The sequence below is a fragment of the Pinus tabuliformis genome, chromosome 3_1, assembly GCF_031772625.1.
Source record: "Pinus tabuliformis cultivar Carrire ecotype Pingquan chromosome 3_1, CPIR1, whole genome shotgun sequence".
NCBI classification, from domain to species: Eukaryota; Viridiplantae; Streptophyta; class Pinopsida; order Pinales; family Pinaceae; genus Pinus; species Pinus tabuliformis.
The window spans coordinates 968,541,708-968,556,169 of NC_142301.1; the positions used below are offsets into that span (position 1 = coordinate 968,541,708).

The following is a 14,462-nucleotide window of genomic DNA, read 5'->3' on the forward strand; positions in this document are numbered from 1 at the left end:
GGGAATCGCCCAGTCTTCTTCAAAAGGTGGTCTCCTTTATTCGATGCATCCAAGGAGAAGGTCGAGGAATTCCCAGTCTGGGTCAGGGCTCCTGGTCTGCCTCCCTTCCTTTGGGTTGATTCCGTATTTATTTCTATTGGAAATCTCCTGGGTACTTTCTTGGAAGCGGACAAGTCCTTCCTCCATACCCACGAAAGAGCAGTGGCCAGGATCTTAGTGCGGCTAAATCCAAATGAAGGACTAGCGGAATCTATAAACTTGCAGTACAAGGATTATGTCTTTGAACAGCTTCTGGATTACGAACTTTTACCTTTTCGGTGCCACAGATGCCATGAGTATGGGCATTTGGCAAGGGAATGCCCACTGGGGAAGCGCAGAAGGAGGACACAGAAAATAGATGAGCAGTGGGAGGATAGTACGAGGAAAGAAAAGGAACCGGCGGAGGAGATTATCTCAGATGCAAAGCCTATGGAAGGGATCCAAATTCAGGAAGAAGAAGGCTTAACCCAGGATGGAGGGGAACCGGAACAAGTAAAAGAAGCTTCGAGCTGCACTGAAAAGATCTCAGTCGGAAATGCTGATATCCCTGTTAGCGAACCTCCCGGTATGCAGTTAGACCCATTAATTCCTTCTTTTAATTCTGAATCTAAAGTTGTCTTCTCGTCTATGGGAACTCCTATGATAAATAGATGCAATGATGATTTTGTAAACATTGAAAACATCACTGCCGCTATCCCCTCCATTGATCTGAACTGTGAAGATGGTTCCCATGTAAGTCTGGACTCTGGTTTATCCCCTCCTGCTCGCCATTATAACCTTAGATCTCTCAGCAAAAAACCTGATAGCAGTCTCGAAATTCTGGAACCGGTGGGTGGGCTGGGCACATCGTCGTCTAGAAGCTTAAATAAAAAGGGTAGAGGTAGGAAATCAAACCTGTCAAAAGCTCAAGTCAAAGCAAAATTTGATGTGGCCGATGGCAAACAAATGTCGATCCCTGGGGCGCTTAGAGCAGCAATTCCCCCTGAGGCTGTTATAAAATGATTTGCTTGTCATGGAATTGCAGGGGTTTAACCAGTAAACCCAAAAAACTGGCTTTGAAGGAACTAATCTCGCACTATAATCCGGACATTGTCTTTCTACAAGAGACCTTAGGTAGAAGTGTTGACATAGAATCAGCCCTCAGATCTTCCTTTCCGGGGTGGGCTTTCGTAGCTTTAGATGTTGCGGGTCATTCGGGTGGTCTCGCTATCGGTTTCAGGGAGGGCAGATTGAAGATCATAAATCACTGGGGTATGCCTCATGTTCTGGGTATGGAGATTTTTTCCCCCGAATTCGATTTCCCTCTTTTGATTATCAATATATATGGGCCTTGTCAGGCAAGGGTATCCTTCTGGAATGATCTCCTGTCTAAAGATTTGCTGAAAGATAAAAACCTGATAATAGGAGGAGATCTAAATTTTTCTTTAGGAAATGCGGAAGCTTGGGGCCCCTCAGCCAGAGAAGACCCTCTATCAGACTTTTTTGCAAATGCACTCCTATCTCATAAACTGATAGATGTAAATATTATAAAAGCTAAACCTACTTGGAGGAATAGGAGAACAGGGGAGGAGAGAATAGCAAAGAGGCTGGATCGTTTTCTAATCAGCGATTTGCTGGCATCCAATATTCCAATGTTCAGGCAATGGGTGGGTGACGGGGGGAATTCGGATCACTTCCCCATTCTTTTAGAACTTTCCAAGCCCCCCCCAAAACCTGCTGCACCTTTCAAATTTAATGCCTCTTGGCTGCAAGAAGCTCTTTGGAGAACATTCGGGTAGAAGCTCTTTGGAGAACAAAGGGGCTCTTTTTATGGAAAACTTAAAAAGACTAAAGAAAGCAACCATAGAATGGGCCTCAGCCAGAAGGAAAAAGCAAAATGAGGAATTGGCCAAAATTGATGCAGAACTTCGAGAACTAGAAGAACCTGAGGCAGATGCTTATGCTACTCAGGAGTCAAAAGAAAGAATTGTGGCCCTTGAAAAGACTAGAGCAAAGATTTTACTGGACAAAGAAGAGGAATGGAGGCTAAAAAGCAGGGCAATCTGGCTGAGAGCGGGGGATGAAAACACAAAATTTTTTCACAACTATGCAAAAGGCCGGAAAAATGCAAATACAATTTGGAAGCTGAAGGATCCTGAAGGTAGAGAAGCCTCGTCTTTTGAGGCCCTATCAAATATGGGAAAGGCTCATTTTCAATCCCTGTTTTCTGACCCAGGAGGGGCTTCTTTAGCTGAAGTAATTAGAACAGCCCAAGTTTTCCCCCGTTTTGTGGAGGGGGAGGAAGCTGAAAATCTTTTTAGAGAGGTGACAAAGGAGGAAGTGGAAAGTATAGTAAAATCAATGGCAAAAGATAAAAGTCCGGGGCCGGATGGATGGACAATTGAGCTCTTTATCCATTTCTTTGAATCGATTGGAGATGAGCTAACAGAAGTGGTGGAGGAATCAAGGAGGAAAGGAGAGATTTATTCCCCTTTTAATGCAACTTTCATTGCTCTTATTCCTAAAAAAGAGGATCCGGAAACTTTCGAGGATTTCAGGCCAATTTCACTATGCAACTGTATTTATAAAATTATTGCAAAAATCATTGCGGTCCGCCTGAAACCGATATTATCAAATTGCATCTCAAATGAACAATTTGGGTTTTTAGACGGTCGTCAAATTCATGAAGCTATAGGGGTGGCACAGGAAACCATTCACAGTATCAGACAATCAAACAAGAAAGGGGCTGTGTTAAAAATTGATCTGTCCAAAGCTTATGACAGAATCAGCTGGATTTATCTTAGGATGTTGCTGACTCACCTGGGCTTCAAGGTGGAGTTTATAAGCTGGATCATGGGGTGCATAACAAGTGCAAGCTTTGCAGTTTTAATAAATGGGGCTGCTTCTCAATTCTTCAAAGGTCAAAGGGGGCTGAGGCAAGGATGTCCTCTTTCTCCTTTGCTCTTCCTCCTAGCAGCAGAAGGACTCAGTAGACTGATATCAAATGCCAGAAGAACAGGTTTGGTAAAAGGTTTGGAAGTTGCTGTAAATTTGTTCATTACTCATCTCCTGTTTGTAGATGATATTTTATTATTTACAAATGGGAGTCTAAATGAAATCAAAGAACTTAAAAGTATTCTTGATCTGTTCTTGAAAGCTACAGGGCTACAAATAAACTCTAGGAAGTCCCAGCTAATTTTGGAAGGTTTCAATAGACAGGAGGAGCTCCTGATTTCATCTTATCTGCCTTTTGAGACCTGTAATATGGAAAGTCCGTTCAAATATCTTGGCTTTTGGCTGAAGCCATCCTCATACAAAAAGCAGGATTGGAACTGGCTGGTGGCCAAAATTGAGCAAAAAATTTCCCACTGGAGTTTCAAGTGGTTATCACGGGCTGGTAGGCTGACTCTAGTGAACTCAGTTTTACAGGCCATGCCTGTGTTTTGGGCAGCCCTGACCTGGATCCCAAAAGGGATTCTCCATAAGATTAAACAGATATGCAGCAGATTCCTTTGGTCAGGGACAAAGGAGGACTCAGTACTTCCATGGGTGGCATGGGACAAAATTGCAAGGCCAAAAGACTGGGGTGGATGGGGTATAAAAAACCTTTCTGACTTCAGCACTTCTCTGGCAGCAAAATCTGGATGGCGAATAATCAATTCTGAGAATCTATGGACCAGAGTGGTAAAGCGTAAATATATTGATCCTATTCCTCTAGAAGATTGGATAAGAAATCCAAATAAAAAAGGCAGGAATTTTTCTGTGATATGGAAAGCCACTACAGAGGCTTTTAAAGTCATAGAACAAGGTTTGGCTTGGCAGGTAGGAAATGGTGAAAACCTGAGGATTGGCAGGGACCCTTGGGTGGGATGCAATGAATCTTATGCTTTATCCCTAGACCTGATCGCCCATTTGGAATCAAAAGGAATTACATGTCTAAATCAGATTGCAAACATAGGACAGTCTTCCATTTGGGGACAAGCTTGGAAATCAGGAGAAGATCTAGAAATAGACCCCATGTGGAGAAACGAGTGGCAGATGTTTCTTCAGGAGCTCAAAAGATCCAATGTTAGAATAAAGGACAGGCCAGACCTATTGGTTTGGGCACATGCTGAATCGGGAACCTACTCCCCAAAGGCTGGGTACAAGTTTTTAATGAAGAAAAAGGGGTGGGATGTTCCAGAATGGTGGGTAAAACCTTTGCTCAAATTAAAATGCCCAAAAAAAGCCAGATTGTTCTTTTGGTGTGTGTTAAAAAAAAGAATACCTACATGGGATATTCTTCAATCTAGATTCAAACAGGGCCCAGGAAGATGCCCCTTGTGCTTTTCAGACTCAGAATCCATTTCCCATTTGTTCATAGCCTGTCCATATGCAAGAAAAGTATGGGAAGAGACGCAAAAATTATTAAGTAAAAATGTAAGATGGGAGGGGGAAACCATTCAAATAGCATGGGAATACTGGTGGAATCATTATTTAGAGAGGAATTTGAGGAACCTTCCCCCCATTATATGCTGGGGTATATGGATAGCAAGAAATAGAAGCATCTTCAGAGACAAATCCACTCCAGCGGAAGTAATTGCTATCCAAAGCTCAGCCATACTGTCTAGTATTCCGGAGCCTGAAGAAACTCGGACAACATCTCATAGTAGGGAAGAACAGATCAGAGATGGGATTCCATGGGCCTATTTCGATGGGGCAGCTCAGAATAACAAAACTGGAGCTGGGATTATCATCCATTTAAGCACTTTTCACTCTTTAAAAGCCTCAGTGGGCCTTGGGACCGGATCAAACAATTTCGCCGAACTGTCTGCCTTAAAACTCCTTTTATGTTGGCTTATACACAGGAATATCTTCACAGTTCAGATCTTTGGGGATTCATTGAATGTAATTAACTGGGTCAATGGAAAACATAGATGTCAGAATTATCTGCTGAGGCCGCTCTTTGAAGAAATCCAAAACTTAAAGCTCTATTTTAATGTGTTCTCTATTGATCATATTTACAGGGACCGAAATGAAGCAGCAGATAGGCTTTCTAAAGAAGGTCTGCAGCAAGCTGTGGACTCGTGGAGAATAACTGAACAGATCCAGGATCAGATCCGTGTGTCGGATCTCCCACCATACTCTTAATTTTCAATATCAGCTGTGTTTAGTTTTCTTTTGACAGTCTTTCCTTATCTGAAATCGGAAGCTTATGTAATCTTTGGTGTTTATTTTCTGTTATGTTCTATTTTGGACAAGAACATATGGAGCTCTTGGTGGTATCCCGTGGGTTGTTTTCCTCTGAAAGGAGACCCACGTTTTTTGGATACGGACAGTTCTCTATTATGACTAAGCTGTCTGGGATAGGTAAAGATCCTGCGCTGGTTGTAGGTGAAAAATGCTTTTTGGTTTATATGCCGGCTGGTGATACACAGAGAAGATGTTTCTCTCTCTTTGGGACTGATGTAGGTCTCAATATCACAGTTGTTTTTGGAATGTTAACTCATATGCTTGTAACTTTTTTATTACTTATAAAAAAGTTCGCTTTTTTCCTCGGAAAAATAAAAAAAATAAAAAAATAAAAGTAAAATAAATAAAATAAAAAATAAATAAAAAAAAAAATAAAAATAAAAACAAAAATAAAAATAATAAAATAATAAAATAATAAATAATAATAATAAATAAAATAAAACAAAAATAAAAATAAAAATAAAATAAAATAAATAAATAAATGAAAAATAAATTAAAAAATAATAATAATAATAAATAAATAAATAAATAGAAAGGAAAAAAATAAATATATATATGAAAATCAAAAAATATAAATAAAATAAATAAATAAATAAATATATAAAAATAATAATAATTATAATTATAATTATAATAACAAATAAATAAATAAATAAAATAAAATAAATAAATAAATAAAAATAAAAATTTCCATGTTCGCTGCAATAGGATCGAAGAAACCAGACTCTGTTTGCTGCCCTAACTCTTCAACGCAGACCTCCAACTACAAACTATCAATGCAAACATCCACGGGAAGCCCTATTGTTTCTTATTTTGAAGGAGGGAGAGTTTCCAAGAACCTTTTAGGATCTCGGAATTCATGTGATTTAATTTGAACATCCAATAGTTCAATTTCCTTTTTTAATCTTTCAACAACTAAACCAAGAAAACCATATTTACTTTCAGGTGTGAGTCGGCTGGATTTCAAACTAAGAAGCACTGATGTTGAAAAATTCTGATCAATCTGAAATTTTGCTAACTCATCCCTTAAAGTCAATAACATTTCACTAGATAATGGATTTGCCACATACCCTGTCATCGATGATTACCATCAACATTCTGAAATATGGATTCTGGATTCATTATAGTGAATTTGCTTTGAAACTTTGAGGCTTGGGATCTTGAATAATGGAATCACCAGGTATATGATTTCAGCCTTCATATGTGTCTGATTGTTGTCCACCATCAACAACCAGATCTGCAACTTGAATGATATTTCCTGGAGAAGATCTGTCACCTCATCCCCGGAAACAGCGCCAATATGTTAGCACTCTGAATGAACCTCAAGGATGAGAAGAGGCAATTTCGAGGTAACCACAAACCAAGCTTTCGATCTGGCATTTAGCCCTGCCAGACCAGAGAGCGCTCTTTCTTTGCCAACAAGATGTGGCTGCAATAAATGAATTTTAGGCTAGCTATGGAGTGCAGGGATTTGTTTGAAAGGTTTTTGGGTCGACAATAGCAAGAGAAAGGACCATTGGGCTATGGGGTTGATGCCAGTTTCTACTGGCAAACTTGGGGCAAAGTAAATGCAATGTTTAGCCAATCAAAAGATTGCAAATGTGAGAAGAATAGGAGAGAAAGCCCGCTGCCCTGCAGGCATCAAACAGGGGATGGATCTATAGTAGCAGTGTTAGACGAAAGAGGAACACGGGTTTCTCAACAGAGCATCTAACAAAGGATGAATTCTGTAAAGACAACCATTAGATCTAACAGGAAAATCATCATCAAAGGAGCATCATGTACAAATGAATTCCTAACACATCTCTTAGATAATGTTGTAACAAGGTAGAAAAACAAAATATGTAAGTGAATTACAGGAAAAACATACTAGACATTAACACCGTGATGGATCCCAGGTCCAAAGGGAAAAAACTGCTTTATTAAAATAATATTCAAGAGAAACTTTTCACAGTCCCAAGCAGCCTCTCTCTGCTGAAAAAATCAAACCTCTACATCTTAAAACTAATCCTATTTATAATATTACAAAATCATTTAAATTTCCTCCACATGGGAAATAAAAAAATAAAAATAAAAATTTAATAAGAAAAGCATATATTAAAACACTAAACAATATGATCAATTAATTTGCAACTAAAACTCCAAACTGTCTCGAGAACCATGAGAAATAATTTTGGAAAACCAAAATTCAGTGAAGGTTTTCCAAGTGGATCAATATCATTGTATCTGCTCCTTTAAGTGTGGAACCATATTCCACAAAATCTGTCGTTTTACTACTATTTCACCCTGTGACTACTGATATTAAGCCCTAAAATCTAACATTTTCCTCAACCACTGTTGGATTTGTGCCTGACAACTCTGACACTTCAGTTTTCACCACTAATTTTCCTCTTTTACTCCATTTCATCAAATCTGGGACAATTTGATTGAGATGGATTTTCTGATTTCATAAGTGGCACAAAGTTCTCCATTTCATGTTTGATGATTTTCTCATAAACATCAGGTGGCTCTCCCCCAAGGTGTAAAGAAGATGGGCTCACAACCTGAGCTACCTTCTCTGATTGGACACGTCCTGCTGAACCTGTAAGTCTCCCAGAGATATCGCGTGCTCTCTCTGTATCCAAAGATAATTGACTCTACACTTGAGATACCTTCTTTGAATACACTTGTCCTGCTGACTTGCTTGCACTTGCTGCATGATTTTGACCTTTCTTGTGTTTCCTCCTCTTTTGCCTTTCCAAACAAGATGGGCAGTAACAGTTACTTTCTGGTACTCCTGCAAGGGGTGGATTCAAACAATATGTGTGATAACCATCATCACAACCATCACAAAGGATGATATCTTCATCATGTTCAGGGAAAATTTTAAGAACCACCCTAAATTTATATGTATAATAAATGGGTGAATCCCCATGATACATAGGAAAAATGGGAGGCGATTTTATCACTATATATATATATATATATATATATATATATATATATATATATATATATATATATATATATATATATATATATATATATATATATATACCGGCAAATCCCTCACCAAATTATATTATCTTGTAAAGTCATGGCGAAACTTTCACTGGGTTATAAAATCTTGTAAGATCTTGGAAAATCTTTCACTGAATAATAAAACATTGTGAAGTCTTGGCGAATGTTTTGTTAAAGTATGAAACCATATATGATAACAATAAAACATATTCGTTAAATTGTAATATACTAACATACATGTTTGGAAAAAAGAAACATAATTTTCACTTCCTACAAACAATGTTGCAATTTTTAGTGGCCATGTTTGTAATGGTAGGATAGATTAATGTTTTCTCTACCACTTTTTTCAAGCTACCACTTTTGCCAAGCTATCAAATTTCTTTCTTATTTCATAGATTCCAACTGCAAGATTAAAAAAAAAAAAAAAAACACACAACAAGTTTGTTTACCCCAACACGCCAACAATTAGCTAGCCCCAACTATATAATAGCCCAACCATATAATATAATGAAGTAGTAGGTATCCCAAAGGCCTGAAGGGGATCTAATGGAAAGAAGTGACCATTGTCAAAAGCCTCCCAATCAATATATAAATATATAAATGTATATTTATTATTATTATTTTAATTGGAAATCTTCAATTAAATAATAAAATTTAATTATGTCTCTCCCAACCCAAATTTCTTATTAGCATAAATCACTACCTTCATGCCATTTTTAACAGCATTGTAACATGTGGATTAATTTCCTTTTTGGTGCACAATCTCCGTCTTTTAGGACAATATGGTGCAGTGACCCAACCCCTACAAATCATTACGACAAACTAAGAATAGCAGAGAAGATGAAAGGTTGTACAAACCAGCATATTTTTCAAACAACTAATCCAAGATCAGTACCTTAACTTTTTCATGAAGATATCATATTGAGAATGTTTGAAAAATGGTGGGAAATCTAGGTAGCGACTATCTCTCTTCTGCGAGGGTGATGCGGAAAGAGTTAAGATTTCATTGTTTTGAATTTTTTTTGTTAAGTCAGAAAAACCAATATTAATGGAGATATCAGTATTTTTTACTAAATTTTGTGAAGTGACTAAATGTAGTTTTAACCATTCACCTTAAGATTTTTTTTACAATATAATTTTCTAAGTCTATTTAATATATCCATCTTAACTCCACATCTACCACTCCTAGAGGGATGAAATCTATTTATCCCTCCAGCACTTGGTAGACTCAGAATTAAGATGGATCTAAGCTGATAGAATTTCCCCTTTAAATAGTCTATGCTCACATGAATGCATGGTATTACCATGGGCTATCATAAACCTGCAACTTAAAAACTACTATTAGTAATTTATAAAAATTAATAAAATTAATAATTGATTTTTATTTTTTTTTTATTTTAACCAAGTTAAAATGTTTAAGTGACATTAAATTACAAGATCCATTTTTACTCTTGATCTACCAATGTTAGTTTGCATATCACGATATTTGATCCAAAGTAAAGATGGATCTATGCTAGTTTAATTCCCCCCTTTAAAATGGGGGCATTCCATGTGAATACCATGGGTCAATAGCATGTGCCATCTTTATTTTTATTAATACTAATATTAGGGTTAATAATGTTTTTTTGCATGGTATTAATAATAATTTGGCCCATGGTATTTGGCCCATAGGCTTCACCTAAATATAACACATTTTTTTAGTGTTCGTAAATATAAGGTGGCTTATGGAGTAAATATAAAAAATATTTTATTTATTTACCATACCTCTCGTTTATTTATATTTTTATTAATTTACCATACCTCTTTTATAAATATGGTATTTGGCCAATACGATTCAATTAAATAAAACCTTTTTTTTAGCCTTTTTAAATAGAAAGAAGGTTATGGACTAAATGTAGAAAGAGGTTTTATTTATTTACCATACTTATAGTTTATTTATATTTTTATTTATTTACCATACCTTTGAAGCATAAAAAGAGGTTTTATTTATTTACCATACCTCCACTTTATTTATATTTTTATTTATTTACATGCTTGCCTGTTCATAAATACAAGGTGACATATAGAGTAAATATAAAAAAAATGTTTTATTTGTTTACCATACCTCTAGTTTATTTATATTTTTATTAATTTACCATACCTCTTTTATAAATATTGTATTTGGCCCATAGGATTCACTTAAATGAAACTTTGTTTTTTATCCTTCTTAAATAGAAAGAGATTATGGACTAAATATAAAAAAAGAGTTTTTATTTATTTACCATACCTCTAGTTTATTTGTATTTTTATTTATTTACCATACCTTTTGAGTAAGTATAAAAAGAGCTTTTATTTATTTACCATACCTCCACTATATTTATATTTTTATTTATAACTATCATAAATACATTTTCTTGAAAATGAGGGTGAATGGAAGATTGTAACTCCTAATTTCAAGGGCTAAATTTACTTTTTTTATTCTCTCCCTTAAATAAGGTGGGCTAACCTCCATACCTAATTTTTTTATAAAATAAATTTGAGGCGATTTGTAACAATGTACTATGAAACAAAATATTGGCCCAATAAAAATATAAAACCCCTTAATTTAACCCAAGGGCGAAAATTTGCCCCTAAATTTTCCATGATCGTGTTCATCAATAAAGCAACTTCTACAGAGACATGAAAGACAGAACCATGTTGGTGGAGGAACACTCGCTAATGGAGGCCTCAAGCATCTTAAATGATAAAATTTATAGAAGGAATTCTCATTACTACATTCTATAAGATGAACATCATCCTTTTCTTTCCAGTTGAACATATTTTGCACAACTTTTCAACTAGTTGTTTATCATCATGTTCTTCTGCTTCTTGCCTACTGGTATGAGTTGTCATCTCTCTTTCACTCTTATGCAAATCAGACCCATCACCTCGATGAATTTCAATCACCTCTCCATCAATATTAGGTCTAACATCTTTCCTATTACATTCAAGCCCTACTTTGCAATGATTTGGTTCGTCATTTCCTCCAGTGCCATGCACTGCAATCTGCCCACTTTGCAGTTCAGACACAACACAATTTTGGAGTGAAATGTCCATGCCGTCATTAACCATATTGTCCTTATCACAAAATAAGTAAACCTCATATGACTTCTTTCTGGCTAGTGAATAGGATACACAGTACCAACCAGTTTGAATTTAGAACTCTCTTCTAGTAATAAATGAAGAAGCTTAATTTTAGAGATTATAAGTAGATGAGTCAAAGATAGGATCTTTTCTGGCTTTAACAATGGCTACAAAGTATCTACAAGCTCTGTGGATACCAGCATCAGTTTTCCTTCTAAGAATGACTTAAAGAGTATGAAGGCCTTTCTAGGTTCACGTTGTGGAACCTCATGACCTACTCCTCTTATTGTTACAAATGTCAACCCTTTGTATACTTGAGTCCATCCTCCCACCTGCTCATTGTTATACCAAGGATTCCAGTGAATAACCGTCGGAAGTTTAGGAGCATTTATATAATTTTTTGTCGATGTTACTGGAATCACAGCATTTGCATCTCTGCTGAACATCCAAATGCGTAGTCTAGCTCTTATGAGCTCTCGTTAAATTGGCAGCATAGATCTGGGAGAGCCCCCCCAGTGATAACCAACTACTTCACTACAAGTCGTCCACCTATAATGAATTCCTATAAAATTGGCGTGAAGAGCCTTTTGTACCTCAGGTAAATTGAAGTAAATATCGGAATATTTTTGAGTGCAAGGATCATACTTCCCAAACAAGTGCCTCCATGGTTTCCCTTTTCTTCGTTCTTTTCCATATGTTCCACTATCGTTTGATAAAGGAGGGGTATAGATGCTATATGAATCGATTTTCCCCGTTTCGGCATTAACATAATCTAATTCCATATCACATAAAGTTGATGGATGCGAAAGAGATGAAAAATCACACAGAATATTGAGCAGTCAGTAGGTGTTGTTAGATATCAAACCATGAAACCACGGATATTCAAAAATCCCTAAAGAATCATGGAAATCACCTGTAACTGCATTTCCCACCATTTGTCTACTTGCAACCAAACAATATTTCTCCTACTCTGAGATCTTCAGTGAATATATCCTCAATGTTGGAGAGAAGAGAGGTAAATCTCCCACATGATAATTGTCTTCCTCTTCAGATGAAGAAGCTAACTTAAAAATGCAAGATGAATCTGTCCTTTCGATTGTCTTACCCAACAAGAAGCGGTCAGAGGCACTCCACAGCCGTTTCACCATTGGCTTTCCCTTGACATTTACACGATATGACCTGAAGCTCCTGCTAAAATGCTTAAAAGACACACTTCGTAAATGAGGCAAAGACACACTTAATCTTGGGATAAAGAGAAATGCTTTCCTAGCTGAAATGTCTTATGAATCTCCAAGTATTTATTTCTAGAACCATGAGACCAACAGCTGAAAACCTCTGCGCCATATGTTGAGATGAGGATTAGCAACACGGAAATAGACCTCAAATTCTATGTTCTCTCCTTCTCTATCATAATCCAGCCACGCTACTCATTAGTTATTGATGAGATAATAAAAAATGTTTATGATAGCCTTTATAATTGATAAACATTCAAATGTTGTGCAACATAACTACTTTCATGAAATTGACATAATTCTCATGCACTGGTAACCCTGCTACAGTGAAGCAACCTTGATTATCTTCTTTGCACTTCCAAACCTTCTGTATACAGTTTCAAAAGAATTTCTATGTGAGATGTTATCACTGCAGACAAGTACTTTGTTGCTGCCCAATTTAAACAACAGTTGGTTGGGACAACAGTTGTCCCATCAAATGAGCCAATCACTCGATCATATATTCTGATCCAGGAGCCGTTTTTTTGAGTGTGATATACCGTTGGAAAGCTCTTTCTGACCTACTTCTGATGGACACACTTATGACATGTTTTGTGCTAAAGATCATGTGCAAAACATCTAATAAAACCAAACCTAGTAAGAGGTCCATTTTGATCACTGAAAGAAGGCCAAAGAATTGACTCTAACAAACCTTCTATTTGAATTTTCTCTTCTTCTGAAGCTGCTTCAAGGATGGTCACATCTTGTGCCACTTTTTTCTGTTGTCACTTCCTCTTCTAGTGCTTGCATGCTCTGCGTGCCCTTACCGGGATGAAGGTGTGCAAACAATTTCCAACATGTTGTAGCCGCTACAACCACCCTCCGAAATTTTTCCTTAGCTTCGTTTTGGAGCCTACCTACCAACTTTTCATAGCACCTTGTCTTGCTTCGTCAAGTACACAAGCTTCAGTGTTTTTCTTGCACAAAGACAACCTATCGATCAAAGCTTGATGCATTCCCCTCACAGGTTGTTCATCTAGACTTGGTCTAGCTACAGGCTGAGCAACTTCCCCAATAAATTGCCCAATTTTGGAGGGCAACCAACCTTCCCTACAAAAATTACGCAATTCTATCTGGCAACCTGTTGTTCTCTAGAATTGCGCAATCCTGCATGTCAAACTTCACCCAAAAAACTATGCAATTCTTCCAAACAGGGCTACTCAGCCCAGGAATTGTGCAATCTTGGGTAGAAGTTAGCTGCCTTGCTCAAAAATTGCGCAAATCTCCTGGGAAGCCAACCCAGCTCCCATCCTGAAATGCACATTTCCTCCCAGCAATTGAGCAGCCTCATGCATGAGCAGTTGGGTTGACCATTTCCATCCAAGACTAAGGAAACTTCACTTGCATGCATGTCTTGCTTTTTCTCGGAATAGCAAAAGGCAACATGCAAAAAGCATCCCATGATTCAGTGAGCTATTTTTAGCAGCCGAAGGTTACATACAAAGTTCATTTAGAAACTTTCCTCCAAGCGTCACTTTTTCCTAGATTTGTGGCATGCACGTCATGAGCTCAAACTTATTTATTCAACACATCAAAGCTCATTATTTCACATCGAATTGGAGCTCTGACATCCCACAGCATGTCCAGGACTCTTCGACACATCTGGCTCAACTATTCATGGGTAAGTGGTCTCAACTTTTATTTTTCACCATTTCTGTCGCTTTTTATTTTTTCACTTGTGTGTTTGTTGTTTTCTTGATTTCATTGAATGCTTGCTATCGTTTACATACATACTAGTTTGCACTAGCACCATTTCAATTTTCGTTGCTATCTCACTATTGTCACATGCATGAAATTGTTTTTCATGAACAGTTGTTGATTCAACGACTCACTTCACCT

At 37.1% G+C, this 14,462-nt stretch overlaps 1 protein-coding gene and 1 pseudogene across 1 annotated transcript; one reads left to right on the plus strand and one right to left on the minus strand.

Annotated features, from left to right (window-relative positions):
- Window positions 1-1,773: 1,773 nt before the first annotated feature.
- Window positions 1,774-5,148, plus strand: LOC149191046 (uncharacterized). The gene has a single exon (XM_089410648.1). The coding sequence runs from the start codon at window positions 1,774-1,776 to the stop codon at window positions 5,146-5,148; it is 3,375 nt and encodes a 1,124-aa protein (XP_089266774.1).
- A 6,371-nt stretch (window positions 5,149-11,519) lies between these two features.
- On the minus strand, window positions 11,520-12,287 carry LOC149191047 (serine carboxypeptidase II-1 pseudogene; annotated as a pseudogene).
- Between the last annotated feature and the right edge of the window lie 2,175 nt (window positions 12,288-14,462).

Excerpts from the sequence above, each read along its gene's own strand:
- LOC149191046 (XM_089410648.1), top strand. The coding sequence starts at position 1,774 with ATGCCTCTTGGCTGCAAGAAGCTCTTTGGAGAACATTCGGGTAGAAGC.